At 38.9% G+C, this 18,923-nt stretch overlaps 1 protein-coding gene and 1 long non-coding RNA gene across 2 annotated transcripts in view; one reads left to right on the forward strand and one right to left on the reverse strand.

Moving 5' to 3' along the window:
- The window catches only part of LOC119542003, a 38,071-nt gene that overhangs the window by 15,989 nt on the left and 3,159 nt on the right, over positions 1-18,923 (reverse strand). The gene's annotated exons all lie outside the window — the stretch shown is intronic.
- Positions 13,961-15,259, forward strand: LOC119542001 (kelch repeat and BTB domain-containing protein 12-like). The gene has a single exon (XM_037846453.1). The coding sequence runs from the start codon at positions 13,998-14,000 to the stop codon at positions 15,102-15,104; it is 1,107 nt and encodes a 368-aa protein (XP_037702381.1). The 5' UTR covers positions 13,961-13,997; the 3' UTR covers positions 15,105-15,259.

The raw sequence follows: 18,923 nt of genomic DNA on the forward strand, positions 1-18,923 counted from the left end.
TCTGATGGATGTAGTAGGAACAAGTTCACTGAAATGTTGCTATATTATGTAACTTTCTTGGGGTAAAGTAGGAACATGTTGGAAGTTAAGCAGTTATCTTAGGTTAGTTGTCTTTTTCTTACTCCCTTGTTATGGTCTCTTTGAAATGTTCTTTTATTGTATGTTTGTTTTCTTTTTAACTTTTTTTTTCATACAGTTGATTTAAAAAAGAAGGGAAAGTTAAAAAGAAAAAAGAAAAAAGACAAACAAGGAAAAAAAAAAAAAAAGATGTAGTGCCCCCTGGAGGAGCCTGTGGAGAATGCAGGGGTATTCGCCTACCCCACCTCCATGGTTGTTAACATGACCACAGACATAGGGGACTGGTGGTTTGATGGGTTGAGCCCTCTACCATACGTTTTACCCTTGGGAAGACGGTTGCTGCAAAGGAGAGGCTAGGCCTCCCTGTATTTGTGCCTAAGAGTCTCCTCCTGAATGCCTCTTTGTTGCTCAGATGTGGCCCTCTCTCTCTGGCTAAGCCAACTTGAAAGGTGAAATCACTGCCCTCCCCCCTACGTGGGATCAGACTCCCAGGGAAGTGAATCTCCCTGGCAACATGGAATATGACTCCCGGGGAGGAATGTAGACCCGGCATCGTGGGATGGAGAACATCTTCTTGACCAAAAGGGGGATGTGAAAGGAAATGAAATAAGCTTCAGTGGCAGAGAGATTCCAAAACGAGCCGAGAGATCACTCTGGTGGGCACTCTTACGCACACTTGAGACAACCTTTTTTAGGTTCTAAAGAATTGGGGTAGCTGGTGGTGGATACCTGAAACTATTAAACTACAACCCAGAACCCATGAATCTCGAAGACAGTTGTATAAAAATGTAGCTTATGAGGGGTGACAGTGGGATTGGGAATGCCATAAGGACCAAACTCCACTTTGTCTAGTTTATGGATGGATGTGTAGAAAAGTAGGGGAAGCAAACAAACAGACAAAGGTACCCAGTGTTCTTTTTTACTTCAATTGCTCTTTTTCACTCTAATTATTATTCTTGTTATTTTTGTGTGTGTGCTAATGAAGGTGTCAGGGATTGATTTAGGTGATGAATGTACAACTATGTAATGGTACTGTAAACAATCGAAAGTACAATTTGTTTTGTATGACTGCGTGGTATGTGAATATATCTCAATAAAATGATGATTAAAAAAAAAAAAGTTGGGGGGGAATGGGAAGCAAATTGTGTAGCTCTGGATTCTATATCTGGTGATGTGAAATTTGTTGAAACAAGTGGATCTACAAAGCAAAAATCACGTCTTGACAATTTCTTTGTTTCTTTATTGGTAAAGGTATATGTAAACAAAATCTGCACAGCCGAGGTCCCACTTGTGTCTTTCCTGTGTTCACTGCTGACCTAGGTCCTCCTAGCCAGAAGCCTGTTTCCCTGGGAGACCTGGACACCTCCCTGGAGAGAATTTATCCCAAAAAGGGAGTTGGGCCAGGAAGCCCGTGGTCTGAGGAGGGCAGGTTGACAGAAACTGTTTTGGTGTCAGACATGGATTTGGGTGCTTCCTCGCTATGTGATTTCAAGCTAATTACTAAACACTGCTACGCCTCAGTTTTCTTATCTATAAAATGGGGTTAATAACACCAATCTCACTAAAAGTTGAAGTTCTAAAAGTTGAGTGGTTCTCAACTCCAGTGATGGCCGAGGTTGGGCACCAGTTTGATGTTGTGAGAGTCCCTGAGGCAGTACTACTCAGAGTGCAGTCCTTGAACTCCAGCATCACCTGGGGGCTTGTTCGGAAGGTAAATTCTCAGGCTCCACCCCACCCCAGACCTGCTGAATCACAATCTCTGGAGGTGGGGAGTTAGGAGCAGGAATCTGTGTTTCAATAAGTCCCCCAGGCAGGTTGACCAACCATCTGAGTTTGCCCAGGACTGAGGGATGTACCCACAAACAGAACTTTTAACACAAAAGCTGGCAACCCAGGATGCTTGGTCACCCGAACTTCAGGTGATTTTTGTGTGTATGCTCAAGTCTGAGGAACACTGCTCTAACATATGTATATGTGTTTTTAAATTTACATATGTTAGGCAAACTGTTTAAAGAGTTCATCAGAGAATTCCACCCATCCCCAGTGGACACCTATGAATTACTGCTTGAAGGAAAGCTGGCACTTAGTGAGCAACCATCCCAGGTCAAAAATGGGGATGGATGCTCTATATTTTAGTTCTTTGATCTTACAGCATCAGCTGGGAGGAGGCATTATTGTCCTCATTTTAGGATTGATAAAAGTGAGATTTAGAGAAGTTAGTAACCTGCCTCAAGGGACACCAATTAAGCCAAAAGGTTTTGGGCTCAGGGATGTCAATTTCCAAAGCCTGTGCTGGTACCATTAGACCCATGTTTCCCTAAGAGTGGGATGCCTCCCACTGGAGGATGTGAGATGATGGAATGTGGTACAAATAATTTTAGGAGGTACCAAGCACAGCATTAAACAAGACGTCACATTGTGTGAAACACTACTGAAAATAGCTCATGCTTATATAGCTCTGAATATGTGCCAGTCACTGTTCTTACTGCTTCATGTATATGAAATAGGTGATATCATTATCTTCAGTTTTACAGATGAGGAAACAGAGGCACAGAGAGGTTAAGACACTTCTTCAAGGTCACACAGTAAGTAATGCAGCACTGGAATTAAAACCAGGCATCCCTCACAAGAGTCCATTACTTAGCGCTTTCTGCCTCTTCAATTACAATTCTCTGTCAATCTTTCTGATTCCGTAGAGAAAAAAGTTGAGGGATGATTTGTCTTTTTCACCTTTCCAGCATTTGCTAAACTCTCTTTGTAACTGAGAGAACAGACCTCAGGCTCAGAACCCTCTGTATTGATGGCATTATATTTGTTGTTAGGGATACCTTCCATTCACTGTAAAAGACAGCAGATTTCTACTAAGGCAGAGCATAAATTTCCTTTCATTTAAGGGGAACAACTTCTTTAAAGAAAAAATTGAGTTAATAATCATACAAGGAGACTTGTGAAGAAGGTACATGGTAGAGTGGTATTAGGATGGAGGCAGAAGATATGAATGCGGTAGACGGGTAACTGAGTTTGGGAGATACTGCATTTCGGCACAATGCCGCCACTGGTTTCAGTTCCCAAGCTTTTCTTTGATGTTCTGAATTCTTCTGTTGTATTAAGGAATCCTGAACCAATGATAGGTAGGCATTCAACCTACTTGAGAAAATACTTATGTTTCCCATTTCTTGCTGTTTCCTCCTGCTCAGACTTTTAAGCCTCCTTCAGATTTCCCTCCCAAAGAGCCCTGACCCAACAACCTGGTTTTCCATGTTTGGAAAGGAAAAGCACTGCAGCAGACACTTCATTGTTCATTCATAAAATGTTCTCTCTTTATTCTGGGCATATGAGAGGAATACACTTCTAAGTTTCCTTAAAATTATAGGGCGGTCTTTGAGACTGGTTCTGGCTAGTGGCCTGTGAAGGGGAGTGGTGTGTAGCATTGAAAAGGGAGTATGATTTCTCCATGCTCTCCCTTCCCTTGCTTCAGTGACCCAGGAGCCCTCACGTCCCTTCCTGCAGTGACCCGGAAGCTCTCACGTCCCTTCTTGCAGTGATCCTGGAGCCCTCACTTCCCTTGCTGCAGTGACCCAGGAGCCCTCACTTTCCTTGCTGCTGTGAACTGGGAGCCACATGATACAAACAGATTTGATCCCTGAAGCCCTACTTGGAAGGAAGACACCTTGGAAATCCAAGAGAACTGCTGTGGATTTGGGTGGATGAGAAATAAACTTCTGTTATGCCACTGAGATTTGCTTGTTACAGCCCTTAACCTAGCCTATCCTGATGAACACAAGTACACCTTATCAAGATATCATTTCATTATATTAGGAAGTACTTCCCACTACTAGGACAGTGATTTTCTCCAAGGTATAAAGGAAATTTCTAAAGTGTTCAAGAGAATTTTGCAAATAAGGATTACTTGAAACCACAGGGCCAGAGCCTTCAACAAGTTTCAGTCTATACAATGGGGTTTCCGGGGGTGGGGGATGGGGAGTGGGAGGGAGGAAGCGAAATTGAGTGAATGCTTCAATTCTATTTTTGAGACAATGCTCCTTTCCCAGAGCCAGCCTACCTCTAGTTTTGTGGTTGAAAGATTCTGATCATGATCAGATCATGATTCCGGTAGATGCATGTGGGACTCCTTCTCCTCCCCAAAACCAGGAGTGGGAATCACTTGCTGCTCAGGAAAGGTTTCTGTTTGTTGACGTTGTCAAAATTAACCTTGCAGCCTTTCACATAACCAAAGAAGACCCTTCTCTTGGTTTGGGGTGAGTGTATTTTGCTATGGTGGTGGTTGTTTTAAAAATCACTAGAAAACTCTTACCCAAAGTTTCATTCAGTTAAGTCTTCTGTAGAATTAAAAGAGGTACATAATTATGAGAAGCTATACATGCAAATGTCTTTATTTTATAAAGCAGTGCTTTACAACTGTTCAGTGATTTTGTATATTCTCAGACATGTATGTTATGTGACAATTCTAAAAATAGCTAGCATCACTGGATCTGCCCTTCAGCTCTACCAGGTGAATATTGACATTGCTTTTAATTTTGAGATGAAAGAGGATCCATCAGCTTGTACAAGGTCACACAGTTGATAAGCAGCAGACGTAGGATTCAAAGGGAAGGCTAGCTGATTCCAAAGCCTGTTATTCATGGAAGTACAGGAACTGCCGTGCCTCTCTTTCAGAGGAGCAAAGGGCACGGGGAGATGACGTTGTTTGCTGAACATCCTCTGTGAGATCTGTGAAAGAGCCTCACAGCAGCAGAGATTCCTAAATGTTCACGATTAGGACAGTAACAATGAACATGAAGCACTTTTATATTGAGAACATGCTTATTTTTAAAGCTACTTAAAATCTACTTCTGGGATTGGAAGAGATGGGTGACAACTTCATTTATCACTGAGAGTCCTAGGTGATTCAAAGCGCTGCTCCCATTCCAACCCCAAGACCCAGCGAAACCAAACTGAAGGTACAATTGCAGTATCTTTACATGCAGACATGTAAAGGGGGTAGCCAGCTCTAGGGCAGGAGGTCCAAGCAGGAGTATCTGAGGGTTACATCACCATAATAGCTAACTTACCCATATTACTTCAATTAATCCTAATAACAGCCCCACAAAGGGACTCTCTGAGGCTCAGAGAGATTAAGGAACTTGCCCAAGTTCATACAGTAAGAGACTGAGTTCAAACCCAGGCAGTCTGGCTCCAGAACTAGCACTCTTAACCATCATACGGTATACCAAAAGTAAAGTGGATTCAAAGCTTTGAGGGCTAGGGCTAGGCTTTGATGTGCCGCTAACTAGCTGTGTGTCACTGAAGATATCACATACCTTTTTTAGGTCATATTTTCCTTATCTGCAACATAACAGGCTTCTGATGAATCTATTTTGATGATTCTCCCAAAGCAAAATGAATAATAAAGAATAGAGTATGCTTCCATCTGCAAGATATAATGGCCCCATGTGTGGAGTCTGGGTATCCAGAGATGCTGAGATACTATTTCTTCCCAATTCATCATCCTCATCATCATTTCACAACCATTGCTTTATATACATTATCTCTAATCTTCACAAACAACCCTGAAAGATATATATACATGTGGCAGACATCTATTGTTGGGTCTGCCTGACATTTCTCTATTTTCTGGAAACTGCAAACTACCCCCTTCTTTTGAGAACTGCTCCTCTACCAACTCCAACATGGGCTTCTAGTGATGGTTGATTGATGGTTCCCAATCAACAGTACAACCACCCCCTCCTTGCCTAAAGTGTTCAAGAGAACCCTGGCCCGGGTTCATCATGTGATCCAATCAGGCCAATCAGTTCCTTCCCAGGACTTTCAAACTGAATCAAAGGGTAGAGAAGCAATCTTCCTCTGGTGGAGGAGCTGTGAGATATGAGGTCACGTTTCCCATCACAGGAAGAAGCCATTCTGAGAGCCTAAAATCTTTGTACATAGAAACAGAGAAAAGAGACAGAAAAAAGTATCTTAACAATGTTGCAGACCCTGGTTCCTATTGTCCCTGAAATCCAGTGTACCTCACTCTTCCGGGCTAGGAGATCAACCAGATAAGTCCTGCTGGTAAATTCCCATTTATGCCTAAATTAGTTTGAGTTAGGTGCCAACAGTTCTGGCTAATAGAGTATTAATATAATTCTCTTTCCACCTACATAGAAGGAAATTGAGACTAACTGGCTCATAAATGTCTCCTGGGACTAGAGCCCAGATCAGTGTGACTCCAAAAGAACCAGGGCTCTTTTCCCTCACCACCCTGCCTTAAAAACCTGGGGGACAGCCTTAGAGGACAGGGACTCGTTGCCAGGTCTGGTGCCTTAGTGAAGAAGCATGACTTGAGTTTGCCGAACATTTTGAACCATGGCCTCCTCAAGGAAGGAGCTCCTAGATTCTTCTGATCCCGAAGGTCTGAAGAGAAAGCACTCAGAGAAGATACTGAATTGGGACACGGAGGTTTCACTGGCTGCAGAAAGGAGCAGTAGGTGAGGGTGGGCTCTGGTGTAAAGTGGCCTCTGTAATAAGGGTTTTTATCAGATTTATTTGGTGTGCAGGGCAGACCTAAAGAAAACAGAGGGACTTTGGACTTCTGGGACTGTGCATAGCCAAGGACCCACAAGAGAAAGAGAATGCAGTTCTGCTCGACTGTCAGGGGAGCAACCCAGCCCATCCTACCAAAGGCATCTCATTCACCCAGGCCTCCTGAATTCCAATCTAGCACTCTTGCCACTAAACCACCCCGCCTTTTCACTTTCAGATATTATAAAACATCACTTAAAATTTAATAGTCATTGTCAGATAGGAGAAATACCTGCTTGCTTAATCAAGACCAAAGTCAGAAAAGAAAGGGAAAGAGAGTAAAACTTAATTCATTGACATTTAAAGGAATGTTTGATTTTTTAAAATCCTGTTAGCATCATTACCAATGACATATACTAAGTACCCAAAGCTCTACTTAGAATGAGACAATGGGGATAAATCACTTATAAATTCATTTAACTATTTAAAAAAAAATCTGTATTGACTCCCTATAATAAGGATACACTGTGCTAAGACCTGGGAGTAGAATGATGAGCCAGCCAGACAGGGTCCCTGTCCTTATGGAACCTACAGTCTAGTAGGAGAAACAGGTGCAAAATAAACAAACATAAGGATGCAAAATTACAAAAGGGAGAGAAAACAGGAAGCATCTAATCTATGAAGCAGAGAGTTAGGGAGACAGAAATCGGGTATATCCCAGGCTTAGGTCAGATGATATCAATGCATTTCTAGACAGACAAACTAAGCAATAAAATAAATGAAAAGGTATAAATGAAAAGGCTGAGGGATTTGTGGAACGGCAATTAAAGAGTGAGGAATCATGTGCTTAGCCAAATGATCTCAGAAAATGAACCATTACTGTTAGGTCACCCAAAAGTTTGGAATTCATTGTAACAATGGCTCTTCAAGCAGAAGAACAGGCTTCCCGGAGGTCCTGACTGCACTCTGCTGGGATACACTGGAGATTGAGGCAAAAGAAAAATATGCACTCATATAGATACTCATCAAAATATCCTCCTGTATTTTGAACCAGATGAAAAAAGTTCATTGAAGCTCTATAATCAAAAAACATGACTATATATAAAGCCCTACATGCTCAATCTGTTTACACATATTGTCAACCCTCCTAAATTTGCCCAGTAGTGGACACAAAGACTATGGAGCCAGGAACTGCAGGATTGGAAACAATCTTCCCATTGCATAGTAATGCAAATTAATAAAATAAGGGAAAAATAACTGCCCGTCTTTATGTAAATTTTTGATTATTTTTTTCATCATGGATTTTTCTGCATTTATTTTGATTTTTTTAAATATCAAACACCCCCCACCCCATCCCTCAGTTGCATGGCAGGCAGCAGCCCAGGCTTCTGGTATAGCTTGCTGATGCCAGGGGGGGCTATCCAGACCTAGTCCTCCAAAATACAGGGGTGAGTGGTCTGATCACTGATTGCTGCTTTTAATCAGCTACTTCAGATCACTAGGGAGCCAGCTTTGAGGGCATCCATTGTTCCAACAACTTCTCTCCCCCCACCCTAGCAAAAAATGGCAGAGGAGTCTTAAAGAGATGGTACCTTTTTTAAATTTCTCTTTTCTCTTTCCATTCCCCGTATAGAAGCAAAAATAGTTCAGAAAAGTCACAAATTAATAGCTCCAGCCAACAACAACAAAAATACTAGCAATCCCAATGAAGCCAGAGAATTAGATTTCCAGAACTTATAACAAAAAATTTCAAAACACACAAAGAAACAGGAAGGTACGGCCCTTTCAAAGGAAAAACAGAATTTGCCAGAAAGCATCCCTGAGGAAGCTTATACATTGGAACTATTAACCAGAGATGTTAAGTCAACTGTTTAAAAATGTTCAAGGAGCTAAAGGAATCCATGTACAAAGACAGAAAGGAAATCTGGACAATGTTTTCTGAACAAAATAGATAGAAATTATAAAAAGGAACCAGACAGAAATTTTCAAGCTGCAAAGTACAGTAATTAAAATGAAACACTCATTAGACACAGTTAACAGCAGATTTGAACAGGCAAAAGAAAGTTTCAGTGAACTTGAAGATAAGACTATTGAAATTATCCAGTGTGAGGAGCAGAGAGAAAAAATAATGAAGAAAAATGAACAGAGCCTGATCCCGTAAAGCATACCAACATAGGCATCACTGGAGTCCCAGAACCAAGGGGCAGGGTGGGGGGGAAGAAAAAATATTTGAAGAAATAGTCAAAAACTACCAAATCTGACCAAAAGATACAGATGAACTCCAAGCAGGACAGACTCTTAAGATGTCTATAACAAGACACATTATAGTGAAATTGTCAAAATCCAAAGACAAAGAGAGGACTTTTGAAAGCAGCAAAAGAAACTACTTGTCACATACAAGGAATCCCCACTAAGAATAAAAGTAGATTTCTCAAAGAAACCATGGAGGCCAGAAGATAGTGAGGTGGCATATTTAAAGTCCATAAAGAAAAAAAAAAAAAAACTGTCAACCAAGAATTCTATATCTGGCAAAATTATCTTTCAAAAATGAAGGAAAAATTAAGACATCTACAGATAAGCAAAAGCTGAAAATCTTCATTACCAGAATACCTTCCCTACAAAATATGCTACATGGTGTCCTTAAGACTGAAATAAGATGATGCTAGACAATGAAAAATAAAGAACATTGATAAAGGTAACTACATAGGTAAATACAAAATCCTGTATTATTATACTTTCGGTTTGTAACTGCCTTTTTTTCTCCTTATTTGACTTAACAGGCAAATGTGTAAAATAACATTTAAAATCTATTTTGATAGGTATACAGTGTATACAAATATAATCTGAGACAAAAACAATATAAAGCAGGAAGTACAGAGATACATAGAAGTAGAGAGTTTGTAAACTACGGAAACTAGTTTACAAATGTGTATGGAATTTATTTCTGAGTAGCTGGGGGTATTGGAAGAATAAGGTAATTTCTTCCAAGCATCAAGCTTCAGACTGGTACTTGTTGAACTAGGTTGTTATTAGTTTAAGATATTAATTGTAATTACAAAGGTAACCACTAAGAAAATAATTAAAAATATAGAGAAAAGGAAAGAAAAAAGGAATCAAAATCATATAATAATAATAATAAAAAAAACTGAAAACCAAAAAAAGCAGTAATTGAGTAATTGATGAACAAAAACATAAGATATACAGAAAACAAATAGCTAAATGGCAGCAATAAATTCTTCCTTCTCGGTTATCACTTTAAATGTCAATGAATTCAATTCCTCTATTAAAAGGCAGAGATTGACAAATTGGATGAAAAAGCATGACTCATCTACATGTTGTCTACAATAGAGACTCATTTCAGGTACAAAAACACAAAGAGGTTGAAAGTAAAAGGGTGAAAATGATATTCCATGCAAGGAGTAATCAAAAGAGGGACAGAACAGCTATATTATTTGTCAGCCAAAATAGACTTTAGGTCAAAAAAGATTTCAAGAGACAAAGAACAATATTACATACTGATAAAAGATGCAATCCAGTGGGAAGATATAATGATTGTAAACATATTTGCACCTCATATCAAAGCCCCAAAATATATGAATCAAAAATTGGAGGGAGAAATAGATAGTTCTACAATAATAGAACTATTATTACTTCAATACACTAATTTCAATAATTGATAGGACAGGTAAACAGAAGATAGATAAGGAAAGAGAGGACTTGAACAACAATATTGACCAACTAAACCTAATGGACTTACATAGAACACTCTATCCAACAATAGCACAATACATATTCTTCTTAAGTGCAAATGGAACATTTTCCAGGATAGACCACATATTAGCCTACAAATCAAATCTTAATAAATTTTAAAATGTTGAAATCATTCAAAGTATCCTCCCAGACCATGCTGCAATAGTCAGAAATCAATAACAAATAAAAAACTTGAAAATTTACAGATATGTGGAAATTAAACAACAGTATTGAAAAACCAGTGGGTCAAAGAAAAAATTACAAGAAAAATTAGGAGTTATTTTGAGACAAATAATAATGAAAGCACAATCTACCAAAACTTATGGAACACAGTGAAGGCAGTGCCCAAGGAGAAATTTATAGCTCTAAATGCCTACATTAGAAAAGAAGAAAGATCACAAATCAATAAACTAGCTTCACACATAAGAAACTAGAACAAGAAGAGCAAATGAATCCCAAAGTTAGTAGAAAGAAGGAAATAGTACAGATGAGAGCAGAGATGAATGAACTAGAGAATAGAAAAGCAATCGAGAGAATCAACAAAACCAAAAGTTGGTTTGTTGAAAAGATCAATAAATTAGCAAAACTTTAGTGAGACTGACAAAGAAAAAGAAATAGAAGACACAATAAGTAAAATCAGGAATGAAAGTGGGGACATTACCACTGACCTTACAGTAATAAACAGTATTATAAGAGGGTACTGTGAACAACTGTATGCAAAGAAATTAGAAAAACTAGATGAAATGGACAAATTCGTAGAAACAAATTACATAATCTGATGCAAGAAGTAACAGAAAACCACAACAAATCTATATCAGGTAAAAAGATTGAATCAGTAATTGAAAACCTCCCAATAAAGAAAATTCCAGGACCAGGTGGTTTCTCTGCTGAATTTTAACCAAGCATTTAAAGAAGATTTAACACCAATCCTTCTAAAATCCTTCCAAAAAAATAGAGGAGGAGGGATTACTTCCTAAATCATTCTATGAGGCCAGCATTACTGTGATACCAAAGCCAGATAAAGATATTAAAAGAAAATCATAGACCAGTATCCCCTATGAATATAGATGGAAAAGTCCTCAAGAAAATATTGGCAAACCAAATCCAACAGTACATTAATGGATTTTACACCACGTGGGATTTATTCCACGAAAACAAGGATGGTTCAACATAAGAAAATCAATCAATGTAATACACCACATTAATATAATGAAGGAAAAAAGCCACATGGCCATCTAAATTGATGCAGAAAAAGCATTTGACAAAATCCAACATCCTTTCATGATAAAAATACTCAGAAAACTAGGAATAGAAGGGAACTTTCTCAATATGTTAAAGGGAGTTAATTAAAAAACTACAGCAAATATCATACTTGATGGTGAAAGGCTGAAAGCTTCCCCATAAGATCAAGAACAAGACAAGGATGCCTACTATTACCACCATTATTAAACATTTACTGGTAGTTCTAACCAGGGTAATCAGACAAGAGAAAGTAAAAAAGACTAGACATTTACTGGTAGTTCTAGCCAGAGCAATCAGGCAAGAGAAAGAAATAAAAGACATTCAAATGGGAAGGAAGAAATAAAATTATCTCTACTTGGCATGACCCACAAGAAAGCTACTAGAACTAATAAACAAATTCAGCAAAGTTGCAGGATACAAGTTAAAGCTCAGAAGTCACTTGGGTTCCTATATACCATTAACAATCTGAAAAGGAAATTGAGAAAACAATTCCATTTGCAGTAGCATCTAATAGAATAAACTACCTAGGTATAAATTTAACCAAGGAGGTGAAAGTCTTATACACTGAAAACTACAAAACATTCCTGAAAGAAATTAAAGAAGACCTAAACAAATGAGAGGACATCCCGTGTTCATGGATTGAAAGACTTAATAATAACATGTCAATATTGCCTAAAGCGATCTAAAAATTCAATGCAATCCATATGAAAATTCCAGCATCCTTTTATTTTTATTTTTTATTTTTTTGCAGAAATGGAAAAGCTGATCCTCTAATTCATATGAAGTTTCAAAGGAGCCTCAAATAACCAAAACAATCTTAAAGAAGAACACGAAACTTGGAGGACTCATACATTTTCTGATTTCAAAACTTATTACAAAGCTATAGTAATTAAAACAGTGTGGTACTGGCATAAGGAAATATATATAGAACTATGGAATAGAATTGTGAGTCAGAGATAAATCCAAATATCTATGGCAGGTTGATTTTTCACAAAGCTTCCAAGTCCATTCAATGGGGAAAGAATAATCTCTTCAACAAATGGTGTTGGGACAACTGGAAATCCGCATGCTGAAGTATGAATGTGGACCTCTCAGCTGCCTCTCAGCATATACAAAAATTAATTCAAAATGGATCAATGACCTAAATATAAGAGCTAATACTATAAAACTCTTACAAGAAAGGATAGGGAAACATCTTCAGGACCAGTAGCAGGCAGTGGATTTTTAGATTTTACACCAAAAGCACAAGCAACAAAAGAAAAAGATAGATAAAATGAACTTCATCAAAATTAAAACCTTTGTGCATCAAAGGACATTATCAAGAAAGTGAAAAGACAACCTACAGAATTGTAGAAAATATTTGGAAACCATATATCTGGTAAGAGTTTAATATATAGAATTTATAAAGGACACTTACAACTCCACAACAAAAGGACAAACAACCCATTTTTAAAATGGGCCACAGATTTGTACAGACATTTCTCTAAAGAAGATATTAGAATGGTCAATAAGTATATGAAAACATGTTCGACACCACTAATTCAAATTAAAAGTACAACGAGATACTACTTCATACCCATTAGGATGGCTATTATAAAAAAAAAAAAAGTGTTGACAATGATACAGAGAAATAATAATCCTCGTATTTTGTTGGAATGTAAAATGGTTCAGCCATTGTGGAAAACAGTTTGGTGGTTCCTCAGAAAGTTAACCATAGAATTACCATATGATCCAGAAATTCTGCTTCTAGGTATACACCCAAAAAGCAGGGACTCAGATATCTACATCAATGCTCATTGCAGCATAATTCACAATAGCCAAAAGGTGGAGCCAACCCAAGTGTGCCTCAACAGATGAATGGATTAAAACAATGTGGTATAGCCAAACAATGGACTACTATTCAGCTATAAAAAGAAGTGAAGCCGTCCGGGCCGCCTCAGGGCGAGCACCTGTCGCCTCAGAGAAGCGATGGCGCCGCCGCCAGCGCCCTCCCTGTCACTCCACAAGCCCTGGGTCGCCGCCCCTCCCTGCCGCCGTCTATTTATAGCGCTCCGCCGGCCAGGACAGGCCCATATTGGGCAGTGTGAGCGCCGAGGGCCGAGGGAAGGGGCCTGGCTCCGGGCCGCTCACCCCGGGAGGGTCCCGCCGCCATCTCCCGCGGCCTCTGTGGAGCAGCGGGGCCGGCCACGTCCAGAGCCGGGAGCAGCAGCTTCATGCTGGAATGTTTTGACTTTGCATGATGGCGCCTGATTTGCCAAAATAGTCCAGGAGCAGCCAACTTGTGATCTCTGGCGAATGTTACGTGACATCTCTGTTGCTTTGTGAGTAATCAGACATGCAAATAACCCCTCAGAAATCAAGCTAAATTTAAAGAAGGCTTACTTAGAAATTTTTGAGAGTGTGTCATGGAGTGCAAGAGTGAGGGAAAAGAAAAATACCAACATAGCTTGAATTTACTTAGTAAAATTAAGAACATGAAAGAATTAGCAGAAATGATTGATGTGATTCTCATAGCAGAAGGGGAGAAATTTCCTTGCCACAGACTGGTCCTGGCTGCATTTAGCCCTTATTTCAAAGCTATGTTCACCTGTGGACTACTTGAATGTACTCAAAGGGAGGTCATACTCCATGATATCACAGCAGAAAGTGTGTCAGTGGTGTTAAATTACATGTACAACGCAGTTTTGGAGATCAATAATGCCAATGTACAGACTGTAGCTATGGCTGCCTATTTCATGCAGATGGAAGAAGTCTTCTGTGTGTGTCAGAAGTATATGATGGACCACATGGATGCTTCCAATTGTGTGGGTATCTATTATTTTGCAAAGCAGATTGGAGCTGAAGATTTATCTGATCAATCAAAGAAATATTTATATCAGCACTTTGCTGAGGTGAGCTTACATGAAGAAATACTGGAAACTGAAGTGCACCAACTTCTGATGCTTATTAAATCAGATGATCTTAACATATCCAGAGAAGAGAGCATTCTGGACTTGGTTTTGAGATGGGTGAATCATAACAAAGAATTGCGCACAGAGCATCTTGTTGAGCTTCTGAAGCAAGTCAGATTGGAACTTATAAATCCTTCCTTTTTAAGACAAGCCCTAAAAAGAAACACAATGCTTCTGTGCCATGCAGATTGCATTGACATAATTCAAAATGCTTTCAAAGCCATCAAGACACCCCAGCAGCATTCTCTAAATCTTCGTTATGGCATGGAGACTACCAGTCTTCTGCTTTGCATTGGCAACAATTCTTCAGGAATCAGGTCAAGACATAGGAACTATGGAGATGCCAGTTTTTGTTATGATCCCTCATCATGCAAGACCTATTTCATCTCATCTCCGAAGTATGGGGAGGGCTTAGGAACCGTGTGTACTGGTGTTGTCATGGAAAACAACACTATAATTGTGGCTGGCGAAGCAAGTGCCTCTAAACTCTCTAGACAAAAGAACAAGAATGTTGAAATCTATAGGTATGTATTTGACAGTGAATTTCTAAATTTGCTTTAATTGTCATGCTTTGACATTAAAAACAATACAAGAAAATACTGTTGAAAGAGTGGTCACATCTTAAGTAATATGTAGTCAAAATTACCCTGTAAGTCTCCCATAAAGAATAGTGTTCAGAACATAGTTTTGGGTAAACATGTATTTAAAATCCTAACCGTATAGTTAAATAGCATATATATATAATTCATAATGAAATCACCCACATATTAAAATTATTTTTCTATCCCTTTAATTGATGAGAAATAAAGTTGAATTTGGTAAGTTAAAAAAAAAAAAAAAAAGAAGTGAAGTGTTGGTACATGCTACAACATGGATGAACCTTGAAGACTTTATATTGAGTGAAATAAGCTAGATACAAAATGACATATATTGTATGATTTTTCTTACATGAAATACTTAGAATAAGCAATTAATAGAGACAAAAAGGAGAATAGAGGTTACAGCAGGGGGTGGGGGGGTAGTTAATGGGCAGTTATTACTAAATAACTGTGGGTTTTGGTTTGGGATATTGAAAATAGTCTGGAAATAGTGGTAAAAGTTACACAATATTGTCAATGTACTTAACGTCAAAGAATTGTTCACTTAAATGGTTCAAATGATTTGTATGCTATGTATATTTTCCCACAATTAAAATGTTATTTATCTTGATTACTAAGTTTCTTGGCACCTCCCATGAATTTTGCTGCTGAAAGTGAGTGCCCCACTTGCCTCCATCTAATCCTGAACTGTGCAAAGACTTCAGCTTTTACTATTTCCAAAGACAAAGATCTACCACTGGTATGATTTCATGCCAGACAAAGATCTACCACTGGTATGATTTCATGCCTTTCCCAGGCTGTATCATTTTGATCTGGCATGAGCTTGAAAAATGTTTTTTTAAATTTTGTTGTCAGCACATGCCATCTCTTGGAAATTGTGATTTTGGTGGAAGAAAGAGTTTGCTCTCCTGCCAAATTTTGTTGCGTGGAAGGTGCCAATGGTTGGATGATGCCATAGAAAAGCGACATCTGGTTTCAATGCTACTTTCTTCTTAAAAATAAAAATAATTTCTAGGAAACTTGCCTCCTTTTATTTAATTTTCAGGAGTAAATCTATGGTCTTAACATTGGGCTCAGAAAAGATTTTAGAACATGTATGTTATTAAAGCATTTTCTACCTATTGGAAAAGATTTAGGGATCATATTTTCTAGCCTAACCAGAAGCCAGGTATAATATGAATCAAACTAAAGAATGACATTTCCCTGGTCTAGTTTCTAGTTCTGATGAAACAACACCCAAACGTACTACCAATTGCTCAATAAGAATTCCTTGAACAAAATTAAATGTGTGCTTGCTTTCAACTCTAAAGGACACGCCATACAGCACCTTCCTGAATGATTGTTTTAAATGGTGTGATGAAATCAAGCAAACATTGATGAGGTGGGGCTGCCACAAGGAGGCTGAGAACTCCCAGCCCTGATGCTACCCAGTATTAGAATTTCTCAGCAAACTAGAAACATAAAGACACTCCCAGCTCCCAGCTAGTACTAGCTGTGTGAACTTCAGCAAGTAATGTAATCTCCTTTTTTCTCGTGTTAAACAGGGTAATTTCTGTTTGACTCCTACTGTGGTTGCAAGAATAAATAGAGACTATCCACTTGTGGCACAGTCTTCTAATGTCCCCAGTGTCCATTTCCTCTTCTTCCATAGGAATACAAACCCCAATTTTTATGGCTGCCATACATGGCTGTCCAGAATAAAGATGGTTTCCCAGCTTCTCTTACAGCCAGATGTGCCCATGTGATTCAATTCTGGCCAATAAGATACGAGCAGCAACTACATGTTATGATGGAGAACCAACCGTCTTGGGCCATGAGGATGAGGGCAATTCCCTTAAAATGGCAGAGAAACAAGATAGGAGGGGCATGGAGCTATCATATCAGCTGTGAACTGCATCTATGACTTTTATGTGAGTGAGAAATAAAATTCTAGCTTGTTTAAGCCATTGTTATTTTGGGTCTCTGTTATGGCAGCTGAATCTGTATCCTAATAACCCATGTAAAGAGATTGGCAAGTGAAGGCCATTATAAAACACTCAATAAATGTCAGCTGTGATGAAGATGGAGCTGGGGGGTGGGGTGCATTATTCCTAAAGAACATTTTACCCTATATGTGTCAGTAGTTTTATTAAAAACACAACATGCAAAAATTCTCAACTTACCCAGCAGATATTTCAATAGGTGACTAATCACTCTGTAAATGTAAGTCAAATATCTAAAATATCCATCACAGTTTTTTCTTAAAATGCTGAATTCTGGCATATTTGATAGATATAACTGTACCTATAAATAATATATCTGGCAAAACTACTTTCCTATGTAATTACTGTAGTTCATTTTGATAGGTGGTCAATAAAACTCTTTCGAGAGTACAAATATTAGATTAGAATATTAGATTAGAAATAAAATGAGTCATTTCTTCTTAGTCTGGGAATTAAAAATGCAGATTCTTAGTACGTCTGAATGTTTAAAAACAGGCATCCATTCCCTCACATTCAATTATATGTGGCCTATTCATGCAAGGGTGGCATCTACTTCTCATCTTTTCCCCCATCAATAGAGAAAAAAATGTCAAAACCTTGACATTTTGTGAAGAAGCTGTAAGTTCAGAAGAATAGGAAGAAAAAATGTGTTCAGAAACTGACCCTCCATGCATAGGAGCAGTCCCCAAGGCCATGTATAGCCACAACTGAGACAACTGGAGCTGCCCAGCTGGGCCAGGATTGGCCATCAGATTCTCTGTCCCCAAACTTGGGCTTGACGTACACAATCAGGGTCTATTGGTGGCATAAGCTGAGGATGCATAACAGTGAGAGTAGTGAGGTGGCCGTGACCAGAAAGGCAGGCAGGGCAGGTCCAAGAGAACAAGTAAAGGAGCAAAGAAGGCCAGAAAAGCAGGGATGAGGGGCCATGGGTCCAGAGAAGACATGACTGAGAGGACAGCTGACCATTTAGGTTCCACCCAAAGCCCACAACACTTTTCAGTCTGGGATCCCAAGAGATAACCCTATATCCTTAGAGGAAAACGGAAAACCCCTCTCCTATTTCTGTTATTCTATGTTTGTGTGTATGTTTATAATACGTATTATTATTATTTGTTAATACGTATTGTTATTATTGTTAATTTATTTTTGCTGAAGCTAGCTTGGAGTCGGTTTCTGTTGCTTGCAAGCAAAAGAGCCTTGACTTTTACGATCCCCAGTGCAGGCATTCTCTGAGGCTGCCACCAGCCACCCCACCTCACCACATAATTACTGGAGCTTTTATACACTCATCTACCCAACGAGGACTCACCAGGAAACAGCCAGCACCAAGATGTTTTCCCTCACAGAGCTGTCAAATTAGAAACCAGGAATATTGTCTCCAGGTAGGTGTTCCCTGTGCTTTTATTTGGCAACCAAACTACCACTTATTGTTTCCCATATGCCATTCACATGAAATCAATAGATTTAAGTCAGAATTTTTCCAGGTGCAGCTACTCTGATAATGCATGCCAATCATCTCGGGAATCACAGGATCCTGAACTTGATTTTCTCTGCTAAAGCAATCAGCAAGGAACCGGCTGCCACACTTCTGGTTCCACCCTCGAGCTTGCTCATACCCTGATGGTTTTATTAGCCATTTTAAGACTCTATTCCACGCAACTGCTGGGCCCCCTTTAAACTGTCAAGCAATTACTCCAAATAACACAATGTTGGAAAAATATCTTGGGTTTCTCTGTAGAAAGGGAACACGATGAGAAGAACAATGTAACTTGAAATCCAGTGGCTTTAAAAATAAT

The sequence above is a fragment of the Choloepus didactylus genome, chromosome 8, assembly GCF_015220235.1.
Source record: "Choloepus didactylus isolate mChoDid1 chromosome 8, mChoDid1.pri, whole genome shotgun sequence".
NCBI classification, from domain to species: domain Eukaryota; kingdom Metazoa; phylum Chordata; class Mammalia; order Pilosa; family Megalonychidae; genus Choloepus; species Choloepus didactylus.

Coding starts and splice junctions, on each gene's coding strand:
- LOC119542001 (XM_037846453.1), top strand. CDS start 13,998: ATGGAGTGCAAGAGTGAGGGAAAAGAAAAATACCAACATAGCTTGAAT.